Source organism: Filicampus tigris, chromosome 5 (genome assembly GCF_054856515.1).
Source record: "Filicampus tigris isolate MCC_2025a chromosome 5, RoL_Ftig_1.0, whole genome shotgun sequence".
NCBI classification, from domain to species: Eukaryota; Metazoa; Chordata; class Actinopteri; order Syngnathiformes; family Syngnathidae; genus Filicampus; species Filicampus tigris.
In genome coordinates this window covers 14,550,372-14,573,038 of record NC_141221.1, presented here as the reverse complement: position 1 = coordinate 14,573,038, position 22,667 = coordinate 14,550,372, and the positions used below count along the sequence as shown (strand labels likewise).

At 43.0% G+C, this 22,667-nt stretch overlaps 1 protein-coding gene across 1 annotated transcript; it reads right to left on the bottom strand.

Annotated features, from left to right (window-relative positions):
• Positions 1 to 1,695: 1,695 nt before the first annotated feature.
• On the bottom strand, positions 1,696 to 22,261 carry ndufs4 (NADH:ubiquinone oxidoreductase subunit S4). The gene is made up of 5 exons (XM_086031576.1): positions 22,097 to 22,261; positions 19,485 to 19,563; positions 5,421 to 5,593; positions 5,265 to 5,338; positions 1,696 to 1,903 (listed from the first exon to the last, which is right to left on the bottom strand). Exons 1-5 carry the CDS (start codon positions 22,189 to 22,191, stop codon positions 1,800 to 1,802), a joined length of 525 nt encoding a protein of 174 aa, XP_085887702.1. The 5' UTR covers positions 22,192 to 22,261; the 3' UTR covers positions 1,696 to 1,799.
• Positions 22,262 to 22,667: the final 406 nt, after the last annotated feature.

Sequence of the window (22,667 nt, the reverse complement as noted above, 5' to 3'; positions counted from 1 at the left end):
TTGTCACTTTTGTCGACTGAAAATGACATCACAGATGCGCTGAGGGCTCAGATAACGACCAATCATGGCTCAGCTACAGAAAACAGGTGAGTCGTGATTGGTCGTTACTTGAGCCCTGAGCAACTGTGATGTCATTTTCAGTCGACAGAAGTGACAAAATGGCCGCCCCCACAGATGGCTAAAAACGGGTGGATTAACTCTTATTCCACAAAGGCAATATTAATCAGAATGTTGCGTTTCGACTAGTGGGCCTGCTGGGAACATATTCTTGAAAAAAAAATGTTTGGGTTGACTTCCTTCTTCAAGTATATTTCAGAGTCTGTACTTTTTTTTACTTTGACTTAAGTACAGAAGTTAAACGTGTACTTTTTTTTTAAACATAAAAACACAGCATGCGCATTGGCAACCTCTGCCATTTCAACAACAGCTCTTTTCCTTCAAATGTCCCTCAAATGTTTGTTTGCGTTCAAATGAATCTGCTATTGAACAGCAGTGCGCATGGCCAGCCGGTCCTAATGAGGATGATGTACAATCAATGCTCTCATTGCACATACATTCGTGCACTTATAATGCTTTCAACTTTTACGACGACCGTTTTTGTTTTTTTTAATTCTTCTTCTCACCGAGTGCATTTCAAAGGCTAACAGCAACACATTGCCGTCATTCACGGCCCGCCGACCCCATCGGACCATTACACTCATATCAGATCGGTGCCTTTGATGCGCCCGGCGACAGAACAACATAAATAGCGAGCACAAGGCTGTGAAAGATTTGCAATGCAGGGCGTTAATTAACGAAGGGTTATACCAATTAGGCACCCACGGCTGGTATGTGAACGTCAGTGCAGTCACGCAGAGTGGGACCGGGCGGCAGAGTAACACCACTGTTTACTGAACACAAAGGCCGCAAACAAGCTCCGGGAGCGAATCCGCCGCCAAGTGTCAAGCTCCTCTTTCGAACCTTTCGCCGCTCGTTCACATCATCGTGTTATTGCAGAAAGGTGCTTTGCTATATTATGAGCTGTGCTGTGTGTTTTTGTTATTATTCTCTGGGAAAGGATGGATAAGGGGACCTAATAGTTAACAGATTAAAGTATTTATGGCTTCGAACGAATCTGAAACAACCGTATAGCTCAGTCCCTATTCCAACACTATATTAGGACAAAACGGACATTTGATTTGGGTAAAGACACTATTTTGATTGAGTGAGAACAGTATTATTAACTCGTTCACTGCCATTTACAGTACCAGTCAAAAGTTTGGAAACAGCCTGTAATTCAGTTGTTTTATTTATATTATATATACACTGTCTTGTGGGGAAAAAAAAAAAATATATATATATATATATATATATATGTGTGTGTGTGTATATATTTATGTATGTGAATTTATTTCTATATATGGACTGCACCATGCACATGCTGTTGTCATCAGCGTTAAACCATCAAAGAAAAAGAAAACTCCCAACTCCAATCAGATGCAGATGGAAACAAAATGTCACCCAGAAAAACACAGCATCTTTAGCCAACACATATATTTATCCCAACGTTTAAACAGATTCGGATTGTAATAATACGTTCCTCTTTGTTGCGCAAGGCTCCTCACGCCGCAGACACTTCATGAATCAAGTGCGAAACATTAGGAAGTTGGTAATGAGGTGAATGTTTGAAAAACGAAAGCAATAATGACTGCGAGGTTTTGGTTTAAATGTGTGATTAAGCTTTTATTGACAGGAATTGTACAGGTCCACTGCGGGCGGGACAATGGGAGGTCACGGCGACTAACAGATGCCTCTGGCGATTACTTAGCGGACCTTCTGGTCCTCTTATCCCAGGAGAAGTTGGCTCCGTAGGATTTGACGCGAGGCTTCGAGGTCCGTTTGTCGGTGATGTCGTAGCTCCAACCTGGAAGGCAAACAAGAGCACGAGTTTGCGGTGGGCGAGGACGTCGCGCACGTTTTGCCTTGGACGCCTTCCGACCGCGGCGGAGGCGTCGGGCGGACATCGGCGGGCCGGCTGTTGTCACCGACTCGTAAACACGGACGGCCGTCCTTTCAACAAACCTTTCCCGGATGCTTTGACGCGACATTGGCCGTTTGAACTTTCAATTTCAACTGACTGGCGCACACTTTGGACGCAATTATTCCAAATTGCATGTCGCAATTTTGATATCCGAATGTATATTTCAAGCCGTCCGTGTGACAGTCAGGGCTATTTGAATAGGAACTTTTATCGCTTTACCCCAAAAGTCCCCAGTAGTCCTTTTTACTCTATGTGCTTAGAGATGCTTTGTGTTTTCTCATTTCTCTTTCATTTTCCAGACCTGATGGAGGGTTTTGGTCCTATAATCCAAGGGCCATCATTCCCCTCAGCATGAATGAGCCGAGCCCCCCTTGGGCACCCTTTCCTCATATGGTTTCTCTGTGCCCTGTCATGTCTTTTTCAACACAGTTTATCAGGTTGTGCGCGCGTGTGCGTGTGTGTGGGAGTGCCGATGCACTGGCGGATATACGTCTTTGGGTTTGTTTAGCGGGTCTTCCTTTTTTGTTGTGTTTTGGACATTCTTATTGCACAGCACTTTGAGTTGCATTTTTCTGTATGAAAAGTGCTATATCAATTATTGTGATTGATTGATTGATTGATATAGTGAAAATATATTGCTTCCGCAACAGTTCGCTATGGGGTCCTCGGTTTTTGTGTGCCGCAGTTTTCATAAAATTGGGTTTTCACCGTTGTTTTCCTGTCAAATGTTTTGGCCTAGTTTTAGCACCTCTCGTTTGTTCCCGACCCACGGGATGAACATCAAGGCTAGTAGTATGGGGCAGCGCGATCAGCTGATTGGGCGCTGTTCTTTTTTCTTTTTTTGTACCATGGGCCATTTCATTTTAAGATGCATTTTGCCAGACGTGGCCGTTGCGAAGCCATCACCTTATCGGCGGCCCCTGCACGCTCAGTCACAGTCACCGTTTATTGACACGGTAGTGGCGCTGCCGTTTAGAGAGTCGTTTTTCTCGAGCTGGAGCTGAGCTTAACTGAACTGAGAATGGAATGATTTAGGGCTGTCAAAGTTAAAGCGTTACCTGTGGAGATTAATTTAGATTTTATAATGCATTGAAAAAAACTTAACTCAGTTAACTCAGTTTTATTTACTTCCTGTGGCAGCTGACTTCTGCTCACTTTGCAGTCAAACCTAGAGAGTCACTCACGAAGACGGACTTTTTCGTACTTTTACTTTAACTCGTTCACTGCCATTGACAAATTTACTTGTCTTTTTACAGTCCAGCCATTTAATCCCAGGAATTTATTTAGATTTTTTTTTCCACATTTTTCAAACGTTAGGGTAAAAGAGTGTCTGAAAATGTCTGGCAGTGAATGAGTTAAAAAGGAGGAATCCAAAATAATTTGCACACTTTGCAAAGCCAAATTCATATACCATGTTACTTTGTACGTCTTTGGTGTATTGTTCAACAGTTGTATTTTACAGGAAAAGAATCATATTCAAGGATCAAAGAAAGCTATTACAACAGTATTTGAATCGAAATATACTTTACATCCCCCGCCCCCATTAATTCCAAGATTTTACTCAAGTAAATATCTGCTCCAAGCATTGTAAAAAATTGTAGTTGAAAAACACGATGAATCGCGATCAATTATAGAATATGTTGCGATTAATTCGTTTAAAAAATTAATTGCTTGACCGCACTAGAACGAATATGTTCACCAAGTTCACTCAAAAGATTTTAATATTTTCAATGTGCGTGTGCACCAATTTTGTGCACTTGTGTTTATTAAGTGTTTTCTCGGGAACATGTCATCAATCAACATTGCATCATGTCGTCTTTTGCTTACTGGTTGAACGTGGCCTGTCTCGGTGTTTCCTCTGACTCTAACTCTGATAACTTCTGGTTTTGTCAGTCCAATTTAAGTATGGTGAAAAATTGCTGTGCTGGGGTGCAGCGCTTCCTCACACGAGTGAGTGAGGGACAGGACGTCACCGTCCAAAGGTCAACAAGGTCAAAAAGCATTTTGAAAGTTCTTTTGTGCTTATTTAATGAGCGCGACTGGGGCCAATGAAAAGTGCCAAGCGCGGAGCCTTTGATGAAGAAGATGAGAAACATGACAGAATTTAAAAAAAAAAAAAGAACTTGAACCAAATGTTAATGGCGGATTCCCCTTCCAAATATTAACCTCTCCGACTCCCTTTCTCCTCTCACCTTCTTTCATATGCGTTCACTCAAGGTAAAAAAGACATTTAATGCTCATGTAGCCATTTAATTGGTCAATTAGATTTATTTACATGTATTTATGTATTATTATATTATTATTTATTTATTTTCCTTATTTTATCTGTGTCAAAGTACAGTTAATCTCTATAGAATGTATTTTTGTAAATATCTCTGTGTGTCTGAAACAGATTCATTGGGTTTACATTATTTCCTATGGGAACCTTTGCTTTAGTTTTCGTACGTTTCGGTTATAGTCAGTTTTTGCAATGGATTGATCACAAAAAAAGCTGCACTGAAATTTTGATTAGATATGATATGGATTGGTTAATCCTAATCAGGCTTTTCCGCTCCAAAATGTTTATCTTTTGTAATATTGGGACATTATCTCGTCCATGAATTAAAGCATCACTGGGCAAGAATTCAACCTTAATTAAAAAAAATTCACAACTCTTTTGACTCACAAGTAGTTGAATGGGACTTTTGCCCCGGGGGGTCTGTATCGTTTTTACTGGCACTAAGCACCTTTGAGGAGGATGGGAGCAACCCTGGCACACAAAAAAAAATACAAATGTCCTGAATTGCTTTATGACATACTCACTTCCTCCTTTCGCTATAAGGACGGAAGTCGATTCGAACGTCTACCCGTTATTACTGGTGTCATGGCAGAAACCCCAAAACTCATCGCTATTCATCTTTCACACAGCCACTGGAAATAGAAATGTCATTCAGTCCAACTTGCAGGCCAGCGAGAGCTCAAGATTTCACGACACTACGCGCTGGTGCGCATGGGAAATGCGGTTGACTTTTGTCAAAACACTGCCGCTTTTGTCCACATGGCGCCGCCATAATCAACAAAAAAGGCAAAAAAGAAACAACACGGCGCAGTCGCCTTTATCGTGAATAAACAAACCCACGTTCTTCCCGTGGCAACATTCCACTGTAAAACGGACAATTGTTATCAGGCACTTTAGAGCAGCAATGCCCGTTAATGAATGTGTGGCGTGCCGACATTGAGATTTAAAAGGCTGAAACATAATTACCGTTTTTCTCGGCAAAGGCAATGGCATCTTCCTTGGTGGAGAAAGACAGCACCATGTTTGATAAGGGATCAGCACTGCAAAGCAAAACAAGAAAGTGAACCCAGAAACCCGTACGGCAAATATGTCTGCCGAAAGGCGGTCACGAGCGGTTCTTACGTTGAGGCCCAGCCCATCAGTGGGTTCTCCCAACGTTCCCTGGTGTCAAAGTCCATCTTCCATTTCTTGGCGGCGTTGACTCCCGACTGCATAGCGGTTTTGGCGGGCACGAAGATGTGAACTTTGCGCGTCTTCACGTGCTCCTCCGGCACCCCCGTCACAGGGGTGATGTCCTGGGAGCGCAGAGGGACAAGAGGAACTTGAAATGAGCTCGGGAGCGACTATGCGGCGACACCAGTTGGTCGGGTGAACTGAGGTGAACAACATCTGCTTCAGATGTTGCGTTGTTTGGCAATTAGCTAAACTGCGCTCTTCCAGGATCTTTCACTCGACGTGTTGAATGATGAATTGCCCCCACCCCCCCAACATTTGAGCATGAAAGATTTGCGAGGGGAGCCGGTGCATGCAAGAAGGTTGACTCGGGAGGCTACAAGGAAACGCCAGCGTACTCTCCATGCCAGAATCATGGAAGAGAGCAGAATCCACCTTGTAAATCGAGCAGCCTTTGCATGCATCAGACGATATTTATGTCCGCTTTTATATTATACAGTAAAAAAAAAAGTTGTATTGATTCTGATTTATATTCAAATGCAACTTTAATGTCAGCGTGTCATACCGATAATATATCTTTCGCACAGCAGTTCAGAAATTCAAGTTGCCTTTTTTGGGGGAGTCTTTTGGGATGGATGAAGTTCTTTTAAGCCTCTGCAAAGGACAGGCACCTGTGTCCCGGATACTGGATAGGGCCTTTCCAACAAAAGTAGTATTATAATACATGACTCATTTTGGATCTAAAAGCTACCGGGACAAAAAGTTCCTGCTAAAGAACACGAGGTCCTAAAGGGGGAGGTCCAGCTGGATGAAGGGGCAGCCGGATGATAACGTAACACATTCACACTAGAAGTGTCAAAACCGATCAAATGAACAACTATTTTAAGGAATCGAGTAATCGTTTAGAGCCACCGCTTTACTTAAAATTGTACACATCGTATGATCACGGCCTTTCAACGGTAACATTTCTCGGATTTCTGCCGTCCTTCATGAAAGCCGATTATCCGTTGTGTTGAATCGAAATGAGACGTTTTACAAACATCTGCTTTTACTTTGGAAAAATAAACAAAAGGTCATTCGATGAATCGGTGTCATCATCGATCAAATCATTCAATTCTAAAATGATTCAATTGTGACGGCCCTAATTCACGCCAAGAGAATGTAGGCCACTGCGACAAGAAGATGGGATAGTTAGGCTGGTTGCTGGAGGGGGGCTCTGGGGGTATATTCCCGAGGTCCCCTTCAAGCTCCATCAAGGATCGGGTCCAATTCCTGACGGAATTAGCAAACAAGCGATGGGAAGTGGGCGACAAACCCCAGACGAACCTCCCATCGCGCCGGCCGGAGTGAGGCCTTCCCTTTCAATTGGAGAATTTTACACGTTTCAATGGCCATTACAGCTTCAAAGAATCAAATTTTCATCATTGTCTGTCATCCGCCGCTTGATTTGTCGAGAGGAGGAAGGGGGGCGGGGTGGGGGAGGCGGGGTCGCTTTGCATGAACCCCGCGCACAAAAGCCCGTCTATGCCGCGGCAAAAGAGCTTCCAAGGCTATTTAAGCCTTGTGAATTACAGGTCCGACTGCTAAACGACGAAACATCTTTGGCCGTGCCGCGACTCAATGTAATCATAAACAAGATCGGCACATTGAAAGGATTGTGAAGAGGAAAAGAGGGACAAAAGGGGGAGAAGAATTCACAAGTGCTTGGTAATTATTTCCGTCTGCCCCATCTACTTAACCTTAACAATTCCTGCATGTCGCCGAGAAGAGAAAAACATGTTCGCCTCACCCGTAGGGAGAGCGGGCGGATAACTGATGATGACACAAGAACACCCAAGACAGTGTGAGAGTGCAACTAAATTAAGACGGCGATGTTTTCATTTGCTTTCATTGATTTATTTATTTTTTTTTTTTTCAAGGCAAGTAGGAAGTTGCTGAAGAAAAGCAAACATGCTTGGAAACGTTGCTGTTGACTGGATTTAAGTAGCAATTGTGGGCGGGTACCAAAAGTACCCGAGAGACTTGATGACTTGATTGTCAGCATTCACATTGGCTAATTTTGGGGACACACTAACATCATTCGTGCGAATGCTCGTCTCGGAACTTTTCTACAATAAGATTGACGGACTATTACGGTGAACGACCTAGTCAGAGCAGTCACGCCACGTGTTTTTCCGAAAACAAAACGCGAGCGCCGATGCTTGTCTCTCAGCATCGACGCCATCGGAAAAACGTTAGCGTCGCTGCCGGTAACAAAAACGAACATGTCGGCAACGTTTACCATTTTTTTCGTCAGTTCAATGGACACTGTGCTGCTCCTTCTGGTGTGTACGCCTTGGCCACTCGGGGGCAGTATAACACAGACATGAGAATACATGGAGCTGGTCAAAACTCCCCAGTAAGCTGCGGCAATATTAGTCGCTCTTCACCTATGAGTATCGTTATGCCGTCCAGTGGTCCCCGACCACCGATCCGCGGCGTGGCCATTTGGCAACAAGATTGATTGGGAAAAAAAAAAAGTGCGCAGCATATACGTCCCAATCGGGAATGTACGTCATTATTGGAGTGGGAATCTACGGGTACCTCGCGATTCAATTCCGATTCTGAGGCTCACGATTCGATTCCAATCCAGAGGCCTATGATTCGATTCCATTCCGATGCATCACTACATTGGCTTACATTTTATAGTCCACGTAAAACACTGGTATGTTTTTTTAAAACAAAAAAAAAACTCAAGGAGGAGCAAAAATGTATATTTCACACTTTGACTTGGCTGCGCTCGTTTTGCTTGTTCCGCCATCTTGTCACGTATTAGCTTAGCCTAGCACGGGGCGTCTGAGGTCCAAACACACGAAATCGCTTGTGCATGCTTTTAGTTTTTTATTTAAACTTGAAATACCGATTATTAGTACCTATGAATCGATTCAGAATCTTTTTACGATGCATCGAAAAACCAATTATCGTTCCCACCCCAAGTGTGAATGTTTGATTCTCTGCATTCACACCACAACACGGTCTGACACAGAACAGTATGAATGCATTTTTCGTGACAATCGCTCCGATTGCACGTAATGAACGGCAGCATTAGTGTGGACACTCGATACGCCGATTTCACCTTCCGGACAGAAGAGAAGGAGTGCGCCGAGCGATTCATCCGCATGTAGAGGCGCTTGAATCACATCTCACTCGAAGGTCCTCGATGAAGGTGGTAGGATGTGTCAAAACAAAGGCGCTGGAAACCCTCTTAGCTCATTACGGGCCACTGTAAGCACAAGTAGCAGTCTAGACTTGGACCATGCCGGCATGCATGAGACCGAGCACTCACGAGGTTATCGGCCCGGCAGACTGTGGGCCACAATGCTGCGATTCACAAAGGGAACGATTGTGGCTGGAATGCGCTGTGTTCCCAGGAGGACTAGGCGGCAGCCTTTACAAAAGGGGGAGAAAAAAAAAAAAAACCCGCACGGTGGGCACTTTTTCTTTTGCCACGTACAGGAAGCAAAATGAGAACTATCAAGTTTGACACTATTCACAGGGCCTTCACGGGGCCCGACAATACCTGGCCAAGCAGACAGAATGCAGAGCTTAAGAGCGAGGAGGGAGGGGGGAGGGGGGGGCCGCCGGCGCTCAAGTCTCCGTCACGTGAAAGCGTGTCGGTATTTGTGACACCTCCGGGCCGCATGCCAAATAAAGAGCACGGGGGGCTCGCCGCGGTGGGGCTGAAAGCCGGTACCCCGAAATGTGCCGACTGGGCCCGGCGGCGCAGACGCCGCGACACGATAACAAGCGCAGTTTCGCTGCGTAGAAGACTTGAAACTGCAGGTTGAAGCAAAATATCAACGAGTGGGATTTTTTTTTTTTTTTCCAATGCTCCAAGTATCCATGAAATCAAAAATGTTTGGTCCTGTTTTGGCATTTCAAGTCAAGTCCGACTTCCTGTCCGCTGTAGCATTTTGTTATTTTGCACTTGGATGACCTCCATCTCCTTTAATCCTGATTGGTTACGTTCAATCTGCCATTAATGACCGTGAATGTCAGACTTTTAGAGTTGTTTGCCAAAAAAAAAAAAAAAAAGCTATCACAGCTAAGGAAGCTTACCAAGGCTTACAGAGAAGGGGGGGAAAAAAAGCACAGCTGTGTACGTTAGACGGACACAAACTGTCTTCCGGCAGCCATATTGCTTCAATGATCGTTCACATGTCCTACAGTGCATTTCCCACACTTTCTACAGTGGAAATTCAAACCCTCCTCGGTGATATCTGCTCTCAACATTCTTCCTGATTTCATTTGCAGATCAACTTAGAAGACAGAAAAAAAAAGAAAATAAGTAGGGGACATTTTAAGGATTTTTGTGGCAAACGTAAATGGAAAGAAAAGTGCCTTGAAAATATTTCAGACCAACGATATCCAAGAAAACGCACTAGACAATTCATCTGAGATCACGGGCGGCCAAGTTGGATGACGGTAGAAAACGCGTGGGGGGATAAGGACTAGCAGCTAATACCGAAGGACCTCACGGAGTTTGGGCGGAACGTCGCCAAGAGCTGGGAGCCGGCACGTCCTCTGCAGCGTTACTGTTCGTTCGCTTAGCCCCGCTTTTCTCGCTCCGACACTTGATACTCCCCTTGCGGCTATTGAGAAGAAGAGGATTATTTTAGTCCTAAAACAAACCATAAAAAGAAAATTCACATCTGTTTGTGCTGCTCCTTGACGACTCAATTATTAGAAAATCATCTGCGCGCATCGGGGCCAAGAGGTGGACGTGCACAAAGTTAGCATCGTAGACCTCAGCTCAGCGAGCGTTCCGGGGTAATGCGTGTGCGTGCGTTTCGCTTCTGTATCAATTTGTTGTTTGTTTATAAAACTAAATAACACTATCAATAATTATTAGTGATAGACTGATTATAAAACACATTTAAAAAAAAAACTAATACTAAAACTAACTAAAACTAAACAAAAACTAGTTTTTTAAAAAAAAATGTAAACTAAACTCGCAAAGCCGCCCTGAAAACACATTAAACTCAAAACAAACTATAATTATGAGTTAAGCTGTAAAATCCACCCGTTTTGAGCCATTTCTGGGGGCGGCCATTTTGTCACTTCTGTCGACTGAAAATGACATCACAACTGCTCAGGACTCAGATACCGACCAATCATGGCTCAGTTTCTCGGGGCGGGTGAGCTGTGATTGGTCACCACTTGAGCCCTGGGTATGTTGTGATGTCATTTTCAGTCGACAGAAGTGACAAAATGGCCGCCCCCAAAGATGGCTCAAAACGGCTGGATTTTACAGCTTAACTCATATTTCATATTAATCATATTGCCTTGTTTCAACTAGTGGACCTGCATAGAACATATTCTTGAAAAAATATGTTTGGGTGACTAAGTGTTACGACTGCCTTATTCTTGAGTAAACCGACTTGCTACCCTTTTACGGCACTTGTAAAGAAACGAATTAGTGTTTATTCTAATGCGACGACTCCTCACTTTTTCATTTTCACAATGACTATATCGGGTAATGGATTGAGTGTCTGACCGACGGAGCCCGGTTGTTTGACAAAACGTCTCAGTCGGCGGCAGGCGCCATGACAGCTATGACACACGGCTCGTACGGTCAGGCTATCGGAACGCAAACATCCGCGCGACAAAGCTGCAGCTCGGCAGCCCGGAGAGGTCGCGGGGTCAGTGGAGCTGAATCATGTCGAGTCAGCATGTGTTGAAAGCCCAAACACATCACCCTTAACCCCCCAAACCCCCACCCCCACCCCCACCGCGGTGTCCAGGCAGCGCCCAGACCTCACTCAACAACCTCCATCGGTTCCCACCTTCGCCACATCTTTGAAGTGTAAAAAGCGTGCCAATTACTGATTGGACGTAGAAACAAATCTCAGGTTGCTTGCTGGTGGACGGGATTGGCCGTGGCCAAGAGAACACGAAGCAGCTGGCGCGAGGGCCATCTTGAATCTCACATTACGCATACCGTCAGGACGGAAAAGGCCGGAAGGAGCGGCTCCTTTGCGGCTGAGCGCGTCTGCTGCGTAGCATCCCGTGCATGTTTGCTTCAAGAGCTCTTTTGGACAGATGTCGCCAATTAGGGCTGTGCAATTAATCGAAATTCAATTACATTTACGATTAATACACTCCACGATTACAAAATTAGCATAATCGTAAAAAAATTATTGTTAATGTGCATTTCTACCCAACGCACTCGCGCTTTGTGTACACAAGGAAATCATACCTGAATTTATACATTTGCACCTTTTCTTATTTTCTAATAAGTAATTGTATAAATTTTGTTTGGTCCAAAAGGAACTTACATTTATTTGTCTTTTTTTTTTTTTTTTTTTTACGTTTAAACATTTTTCTTGTTTTGTACCCAAAAATAAAGATTGTTTGAATAATGCTGATTTCAATTATTACCCCCAAATATTTTTTTCATAATCGAGCAGCCCTGGTTCCTCCAAAAATGACCTAATGACATCCACCTTTACTGAAATACCGCAGACCCAGCTCAACTCAACTGCAAACATTGGACTGCAACCGATAAAAAATAAAGAATAAAAAAAATCTGTTGGCATTATTGTTAGCACACGTGAAGCCCCAAAGAAAACGCGTTTTGCACTGACAGCTTTCGTGGCTCGATATACTTGAAGCACGATCCGAAATGGAAGCAGCTACTACAATTTGTCACTCATTAATCCTGCCTGTCTGTAGTCTGGAATATTCCAACAAATCTAACAGTGACACATTACTCTTGGATGGATCAGTCCATTTGTTTAATGGCACATCTACTGCAAGTAGCCAGAAGAGGGATCAAAAGCGGGGTTTCACATGAAGTCAGACAGATTCTAAATACATTGTGACCGCAAGAGGTTCCATCCTGCGCATATTAAATAAACACGAGTAGCATGCAAGCTTTTTTTTCCTTCGCTCTGCCAACAACACTTGCTAACTTTCTATGAAAGTGGTCAACACGCACAAGGGCTGAGGACTTCCCTTAAGAGGCTTCGTTTCTATGGGAGAGAGTGTTAATGAATGAAGTACTATTTAGCCGATGATGCATAATAAAGCCACTTGTCCGACGCCCTTCAAAGACATCCGACATCCGCAGACACAGCTGACATTTTTTTTTATTTCACGTGCCTTTCGAGAGGGCGAGCAGACAAAACACACTTGAGTTGTCTCGGGCGGGAGCGGGGGCACGGGAGGCGGGGTTGGGTCTGCTGTCGCTGACGTGCTCGTTGTCTGAGGCAAGACAGGCTTTGAGAATATACACCCCTGTATTGCAGACTTTAAGGGGGAATCAATCCAAACCTATTTTCTTCCGGAATATGTTCTATGCAGGTCCACTAGTTGAAATTCTGATGAATATTTTCTTTGTGGAATATAAGTTAAGCAGCAAAATGCACCCGATTTTAGCCATCTCAAGTGGCGGCCATTTTGTCATTTCTGTCGATTGGAAATGACATCACAGATGCTCAGGTAACCGCCAATCACGGCTCAGCTTCAGAAAACAGGTGAGCCGTGATTGGTCGTTACCTGAGCCCCGAGCATCCGTGATGTCATTTCCAATCGACAGAAATAACAAAATGGCCGCCACTTGAGATGGCTAAAATCGGGTGCATTTCTCATATTCCACAAATGCAATATTCATCAGAATGCCGTATTTAGACTGGTGAGACTGCATAGAACATATTCTTGAAAAAATTAAGTTTGAGTTGACTTCCCCCGTTAAAGGGGGATGACTAAATACAGGACAGCCCGCCTGCAGGCAGTTTGCGTTTCATAGTGATTCTGCCTCTCCACTGGACAAGAAAACACATTTTCTTTTAGTTTCATGTCATATTGTTAGTATGACATCAAAGCCGCTTTAATGCTGACTCTGTCTACTCACCGTCGAACACACTATTGCATAATTCATTCGGTAATGAAACTAAAGGACTTTCTGTCTATCGGTCTGGATTGATTATAATGTTCATTTTGTTCCTAAAGAAAAAAAAAGTTTTATGAATGGGTTAAAAATAACACCATTTTGGGTCAAAAATAGACCGAACCACTACTTGGGTCGATTTGACCCAACTTTCAAAATGGAATCATTTTGTACAAAACAACCCCAAAAATTGGTCTGTTTTGGACAAAACAACACAAGAAGGAGGGTCAAGTGGACCCAATTAGTGGATCGCTCCATTTTTGTCCCCAAATTGTGTTCTTTTTTTTTAAACCCAACTGTTTTTAGAGTGTACAAAGGTGTCGAGTATTGTAGTGGATTCAAATCAGGACTGGACTTGGGGCTTTGTGCTCGAGCCATGACTGAGGAGTTAACATTGGCACAATATAAACGCATGCGGGCGGGGAGGTTAGCGGCTTGCCCACCCCTGCCCGAGAGTAGCACCCTCACTTGAGGCTCAGATGCTCTAGAGCAACCTAAGAATGCGTTCACAAGTCATAATCCCTACTGGAGGCCTTTCTATTAGGAGTTCCGTCTTCCGTCTTAGTAAAGGCCGAATGTTTTGGATCCTATTCGACGCTTCAGGTGTCGCTCATTCAAAACAATCAGGTTACATAAAGCTCTACATATTGTGGATAAGGCGGGTGGTTTTTGAGGAGCCGCCGGCAGCCTCGCTCGCACCGATGAGAACATCGCCTGGTTGGCAGAAGTAACGACAGCGCCGTCCAAAACTTCCCTACGCCATACGAACCAAGCAAACGCGTGATTGGTTGTGACACAATTAGGACGATGATAATTGGACGCATCTTGGAGCTGTCATGTATTTCATAACAAGACGGCACGGACTTGGCGCCAAGAAAGATGTGCTTCGGTTTCTCACAATCGCATCAGTCGGGTCGGACGTTATCGGCGAACCTCGCCGTTCTTCCGCCGGCGGAATTGCAGCGCAAACTATGAGGCAAGCGGGAACAATTGTGCTTACGCGCATGGCTCGTGTCTCTGCAGCATTCACCTTGACAATCTGACCATTTTTGCTTTCAGATTTTTCCCCCCCCCCCCCCCCAGTTTTTAGGGCTGAAACCGACAAGAGTTGGGACTGAACCCCCCGGCAAATCTTTTACTCAAAAGGGATATTAGATGCCCGGCAAAGACTTTCCTCTAAATACACAAGAAAGTACCAATTTCCCAACTAAGAAGACTCACGGGGCCTAGCATCAAACAGGCCAACCACTCTCATGCTCCAGCATGTGTTTTCTTTGCGTCCCCTCTCGATTCCCCGCTCACCAGTGACCTGTCTCCTCTCTCTTGTAAAAAGCCAAGTGCCTTTCGAGAACTCTATAACAAGGCTTCACAAGCACTTTAAGATGACGCTGTTGTCTTTATGTGCGGACGGGGAGCACGCTTGCCCGCGGCTAAACTCGACAGAGATACTCAAGACATATTGGCGGTGGATTATCGGCTATTTTACGCACTTTCCGAGGCTCGCGGTGTAAACCATCGCCGCCAAAGGGGCGAGAAAGCAAAGCAGAAGGCCGGGCCACGAGTGAGTGAGGGAGGTCGCAGACATTCCGTGTAAAGCTGTGTATCAGTGGCCTGCCAGCCGGACGCTGGGAGCTGCCCAGCATGCTTAATCAAACAGTAATTACAAACAAAAGCAGGTCGGCATGGGCAGTCTAGGGAACAGCTCTGGGCACTGGGGCTCCATCACGCAGGGCTTTTTTTTTTTTTTTTTTCCCCCTCTCTTCTTTTTGGCAGGGTATCAATTGAGGCGCTTTTTCGACAGCGTGCTCAGAGACATGTCAAACTGTTCAACTTTTTGCACAAAGGGCTAAGTATTAAGGGTCGTTATTTTCATTCTGTAGTGATTTTATTCCATCTGCGTGGATTTTCTCTCAATTCACTCACGGCCAGACACTTTCGGACTCTCTTTTACCATAACGTTTGAAAAAAAAATTTGAAAATAAAATATATAAGTTCCTGGGATCGAATGGCCGGCCTGTGAAAAGACAAATAAATATGTCAATGGCAGCGACTGAGTTAAAGATACGAAGAAAAGTATCACAAATGTGTTTCCTCTGGATTCGAACGGCCTCTAGGAAAGAATCGCTTTTTTTGTCCATTGCAAAATTGATGAGACGACGAGGGATGGTCGCTTGATTGTTGCTGTCCGATAAATCGCATGGTATATTTATTTCCCGCAACACTAAGAATGTCATTGATGTGTGTACAGACACATGTCTTCCATTGACGAGTGACAATACAGTCTGGACGGCCAATGAAAAACATATGAAGACGGTTGGGGGCATCTACACTCTTGGACTGAAGGTGGCAGAATTGTACCAATCCGTTTTATAACAAGAACTAAAAAGACAAAATGTCCTCACAACTTTCACGCTTCAGCTAGAATACCGCACCTTTGTTTTATTGCTGCCGTAATAATATAATCTACCTAGTCAGGTCATACGACATCCAGGAAATAATTGGTTTATTCATCTCCATATTGGAGCAAAATCTCGAGCTCCGGGAGATTCGACCTCCCAATCCATCTGTAACGGAGATGAGCATTGCACAAAGTGCAGATGCAACTTCCTGTAAGGGTTGTTTTGTTTGGGACAGATGGGATCGATGGGCAAGATACAGAATGCCACCCAAAGATCCAGACAAGACTTTTTGGCGCTATATCAAAAGATCGCTTCACAGCGGCCAATGTGCAAGCTCATCTAAATGAGCTTATTCAGAAAGGTTGGCACGGCGACGCAGCACTTTCTCCTCGGGCCGCTCGGGAGGGGAGACCGCGTTCGAACCCGACATAACCTCTCGGCGGGCCGAGCCCTTTGTTTGATTGGTCGAAGCCAAAAGCAATTCGCACTTATTGACGTCCGGATGAATGACGAGCGTGCCGAACGCCCAAAAGGGAGAGAGCGCTCTCCCACGTGAGACGGGCCCCGCCGACTGTCCGGCAAACAGCTGAGGCTCTCTCTTTTCGGGCCCGTCTGAGCAAGTGTTGGAGGTCTTCCCGCCGTCGCCAGCAACAGCGGGCCACAAAGGGACCTCTGTGGCCGACAAAACTAAAGTGGCCACTGTCTTTTTTGCGCGAGTCTCAGGGTGTCTCACAAACTTTTTCCAAGCTTCTTTTCTTTCGCCACCACCACCCCCCCCCCTACCCTCCTCATTTTGGAGGCCCTGTTTTTTTTTTTTCTTCTCTCCTCTCCGCTGTTCCTCTCTGTAGCCCCCACTGAGAGGACAGAGACAGACACTCCACCCAGCCAAAGGTTTGTCTGCCAGTATGGTCAGCTTTGGTGAGGGACAAAAGCACAACTGACGCTGCCCACACACAGCACCAAATCCCCCCCCCCCCCCCCCCCCGACCAGCCCCTCCTCGCCCCCAACCCAGCAAACCCCAAAAACAAGCCTACAACAGACTCCCTTCTTTCTTACCGAACTCCCTATTTAGTTCTCTCTTATCTCACTTTTCTTTTAATGGCTTTAACAGCACAACCTGAAAAGTCCAGCAGAAACTGCTTGAGGACAATGGTCCACCTTGGATTTGTTTGAAAAGCAATTTGACCTTTTTTTCCCAGAAACAATGGAAATGTACACCATTGACTCACTCACTGCCAGACATTTCCAGACCCTCTTTTTACCCTTACGTTTGAAAATCATTTGAAAAAAATATATAAATAAGTTCCTGGGATTGAATGGCCGGACTGTGAAAAGACAAATAAATATGTCAATGGCAGTGAATGAGTTAATAAATGTACAATGTTTGACGTGACAATTTTGGGGGGGAAAAATTAAGAGAACCACTGCAAAATTATCAGTTTGTCTGTTCTTGTTGTTTGTGTAAAACGAGTATCATTTTTATTTTGTTGCATAAACTAATGAGAATTCCAAATTCAAATACAGTTTTGTCCTTTAGAGCATTAACTCATTCAGTGCCAGACATTTTCAGACCCTCTCTTTTACCCTAACGTTTGAAAAAATGTGAAAAAAAATAAAAATAAGTTCCTGGGATTGAATGGCTGGATTGTGAAAAGACAAATAGATCCGTCAATGGCAGTGAATTAGTTAATTTGCACAAAAAAAAAAAGATATTTACTGTTTTGGGTCCCTATGTTGCAGAGCTGTACTTCACTGTCATATGTGTGTAAATATAAAGTTAGAAAAGACATTATTTTGAAAAATGAAAAGGGGAATCAACTCCCGAAAATTCTTCACAATAGTGTGTTCTATGCAGCCCCGCTAGCTGAAACATGGAATTCTGATTAATACTGCGCTTGTGGAATATGAATTAAGCAGCAAAACACATGGGCGGGGTATTTTGCTCTGAGATGATACGCCAAAGATGGACAACTGATATGGTATTTGAATTTGGCTTTGCAAAGTGCACAATTTACTTTCGATTTCTCCCACAAGCGTCAAGCAAGTAAAACTGAAAGTAAAACTACGTATAGACCGCGTTTGTCCATCTTCGTACCAGTGAAATGGAGTGCATATGACATTATTCAATGGTTCCTTATGACTGTAATGAGAAAATGTTGATCCGGCGTTCATTTTTTACGGCCCATTCTTATCTTAGTTGGAGTCCCCACTGAAGATGACGCACGATTCTGGTTGAGGGGTAAGCCATTTTAACCTAAAAAGAAAAAAGTTGTCATGGATAGACGGGGAAATATTGAATCCAAGCGGGAACTCCTTCACTGTTGTCACCACGGTTAGCGAACGAGGATTTAAATCTCCCCACAAATGTATACTTATGTTTTGTTTTCTGATGCATTTTTGGGACTGGTATGACTTACACTCCAGAGCAACATACAGTATAGTCCCAAAGGTACGGTACAATTCCCAAACGACCATTCGACCTTCCTTCTTCTGTATAGCTGTGCAGTAATACTGACTTAAATACATTTAAAATAACCCCCTGAAAGCTTATGATATGAAATGAATTTCACTAGAATTGTAGCTATAGTTTCAGTTAGCTTTATAAACGTAATTATGTAGTTTTTTTTTTGTTTTTAAACAATTAAAAAAAAAAAAAAACACTTGTTTTCATTTTATTTCATAATTTTTTTCAAATTTTTTTTTCAATTCTAGTTTTAATTATTTCATTAGTTGTCATTAACCTTGGTCTACATTTAAAGTATTTGGACATCGGTAGAGAATGTACGCGTGCTTCACGTAACTGCCAGTGTATTTGCTGTTTCTTGTCTGCGTCTTATGGTTCAAGTGTTGCAAAGGGGAAAAAAAGAGCCAAAGAAAAAGTAAAACTCTGACAGAAGGAATCCTTTAATGCCTGCTGGAGTCTCATACTGCAATCTCTCGTGGCTTTTGAGGTTGCGCCGCATTTCAAGGACGCTGCATTTGTTTTGCACGTCGCTTGTATTGGTGTGGGTTTCAAAAACAACTCTGCTACTTCATATGAAAAGTATGAGCAAGCCCCCTGAAGACTCATTGTGTGGGGTGTTTTGACAAGATTAAATTAAGCTGGAAAATATGAGCACGTTCATGGGTAATAAACAGGAGATTCGGAATGTCAAAACTGCAAGTTCAGCATCGAGAAGGCCCCAAACTGGTTCACATTGGGTCCATATTCATTTACATCGTATGAACAAAGCAGCCTATAAACTCAAATTAAACTGCGAGGTACCCCAAAATTGAGACCACAGCGCACTCGTGGTTCAGACGTTTGCCTCACAGTTAAGAGGTTTGAACGTGGAACAGAAGATTGCTGCCCGTCAAGTCATGAATATTCTTGCGATTACTTTGAATGTACGTTTCATGCTTTTGATAAAAGTCCTTTTGTTATTTCACCTAACCTTGAGTGTGTCTCTTATCGGCCCAAATCACAGTATCATAATTATTACAGTGCTTGCCAGGATTTCACAGTTTCCAATTTGACTGATTCCAGGGTCAGTTTGGCAGGCGACGAGAAGGGTTTGTAACATTTTCTTCCACAAAAGCGTAATTGTTCTGGCCGATGATAAAAGCTTTGTGTGGTTGGAAAGCAGCGCATGAGACAAACATCAACTTGTGTGTCACGTTGTAACAAGGAGGGAATTCCTTACCAGTTTCTCATCAACTGTGATAAGCTGCGTGTCTCGTCCGCCTCCCTCCGCCCGCCTCGGCGCGGACGTGCTTGTAAACCTGAAACCGTGAGATAGGAGTTAGAGAAAAAGAAGTCCGAAACTACATGGAAAGTGGCAATCGCGCGAGTCGGATTATCTCGGAAAAGGAAGCGACAAAGTGGGAGTGCCCTCCCCGCCAACTATTACTTCTGTCTGGTGAATTTCTGGAGTGTGGCTCTCATCCTAATGACAGGACGTGCTTCGTGTTAACTGTGGTCAACTGTCCGGCGAGGACTGACTGTGTAGCTCTTTGTCAATGTGCAATGTGCTCCAGAGTGCCATTCTTCTGGACAACTACAAAGACGCTCCTCCGCTTTGCCATCTGTAGTGATACATCGAGAGCAATAACAGCGTCCATGCCGACACTGTACGTCTCTACTCGTACTCGGACTGGGAAAACATGGTCCAATACTAAGGCACCGATATCACTTCATCAGCCTGATAAAAATCGATTTCAGTAGTTCAATTCAAAAAGTGAAACTCATCATAAAGAATCATTAAACAAAAACTACTTTTAAGAAGTCTTTTTTTTTTTTTTTAATCAAGAAAGATGGTGAATTTGGGTGTTTTTGTCAACTGTGTCATGCCCCCAAAATATGTAATAACAATAATAACAATACAGTAAATATAATTATGAAATATTTCTACTTTGTGTGTCGTGAATGTGTTTCGATTACCGATTCCGATTACATGGAACACCTGTATATTTTTCCATTCATTTATGGTGACTGCTATTATGCATTATTATCTGCAAAACAACTGCCTTATTATTTTGCCATAATTTTGACAAAAATCTATATATGTTTTCAAAAGCATGAAGAAATACAAAACCGTTGCTGACACAATACAACAATTACTGAGTCACAAAGATAACTGAAAAACTTAAATTTACCAGCTTTTAGTAACACAGTTTTTAACAGATCAAAATAATCAGCAGTCTCAAAAGACTTAAATATGCAAAAAGTCAAATAAATAACATGCCACCTAAACATTGCATGGTTCAGAATATAATCAAAGTAGGAAAAATAGTCACATGCAGGCTTCACTTGAATAAACTATTCAATGAGTTCCTAAATTGAAACGACTCAGGAACTTTATTGTCTTGTGCATAGACAAACTATCCTGTGCATTTGTCAATGAGAAAAAAGTCACTGTTAATCTTTTTGTGAATTACAAAATGATATAGTGGTTCTGTTGCCCACAAGTGACCTACAATGCATCTCCCTGCATGTGGCAATAATGCCACTTGTACTGCGCTGTGTCCGCCTTGACTTTATTCAATGCAGTGAGCCTCGTAAACTCACCATCGTCTCCCAATTGCTTGTTCTTCAAACGTCGGATTAAGTTGGTTGTGTTGAAACTTTTGGCCATGCTCCCCGCGCGAGGTACCTTTTCATGCCATATACAGTATTACAAGACGCAAAGTCCACACACACAGCAGACAATGCTATGTTCACACCAACGGCCGTGGTCGGAATATTCGATCAAAGCCTTTTATTGCCGATCAAAAAATCAGATAACCCGCAGCTCATGCTTCGCAGCCTTGTGTCGCGGCAGCCAAGCATCACGTCATTTTTCACGAAAATCGGCAGATCATGATTGGAGCATCCCTAATTTATTTATTTATTAACCTTTATTTAACCAGTAATGTCCCATTTAGATTAAAACATCTTTTAATTTTTCAAATTCCTATAGTGACATAAATTCAATACCTTTACGGTAACAGTACTTATCGCGGTAAAAACTGAAAGGCTATTTTTACTCTACATTCAGCTAAGTCCCTCTTGCTATTTTAATTTGTATCTATTACCACTTGTATCATCTATGTTTATGTATTTTAGTTTTATTTATACAAAGAATTTTGATGTAAATTTCGATTTTAACTGAGAAATTCGACTTATGTAGAAATTCGGTTACATCGCCAGCATAGGAACAGAATTCGTTCGTAAATCGAGGGCTTCCTGTATTAAGCTTTTCCACGAGTGTAAACAAAGAAAGTTAAATCAGGACCATTACTGGTGGCTGAATTTGCCTGGATTTATTTTAGATAAAGTCATATTGTTGGACAATATCTGAAGTTACACATTCCCATTTCCTGATTTAAAAAAAAGAAAAAAGGAATCAGAAGTAAACGCTGAAGTACAATTTGTGGATACTCTGTCATACTCTAGAAATATACAAAGACACAAATATTTAAATCGATAATAAAAGACGTTTATCACCCGCAAAGAAATGTTGAGCTGAATAACACAAGAAGAATTTTTGACTGCAGCTAGCATTGACTACTTAGCTAGCTAGGTTAATGAGTTAAAGGATTAGGACATTATTTTTTAAGTCTTGACCCAATCATTAAAATGGTGAAATACGCGCGTTTAGCTTCCACTTATTAACAATGCTTTCTTTAGTAGAGCAATGAACGCATATGAAGTCTATTATTAGCCATTGACATGCTAGCTACCCGACTTGCGTGCTACGTTCTCTTTCTTTGTCTGTGGATCAGAAGGAGCATCTCTTTCAAAGTAAAATGAGCACACATATGATGTCATGTCTACCTGAGGGGGTTCAGGAACACTTTAGGAGCCGCGTTGATCAGAGAAAGACGTCTCAGTCCCACAAGTGACATTGAGGCCGCCATGTTTGTTGTCATCAAGCGCCTACGGCAGCTGCGGCGGAACAAAACATTAAGCAGCCACGGAATGCGAACACAGTCATGACGGCAGTCAGGCGGCCGAGAAAATGCCCTCATCATGTCCAGACATGTCGAGCCAGAATTTTTTTATAAACATTTTTTTACAGCACAAATAACTTTGATGACGCCTTTTATTAGAAGTACACCTATACAGATACGTACTAACACATCAAATGAAAGTCCAGACTTGGAATGTACTTAAATATCAAAGTAAATATATTAAATGAGATACTTTATAATATGGGTAATTCCAGAATTTGTTCGAATTTTAGGAACCAGGTTTTTCATAAATTGACATATTGTTTGCTTTTTTTGTCACGTTTTTGAGGAAAACCAGGTAATCATTGATTTGTGTTTTTACAAGATTGTAAACCTGTTACTGAATCTCAGGCACCTCAAAAACATATTTGAAAAAAATGCTGTATCAATCCTTT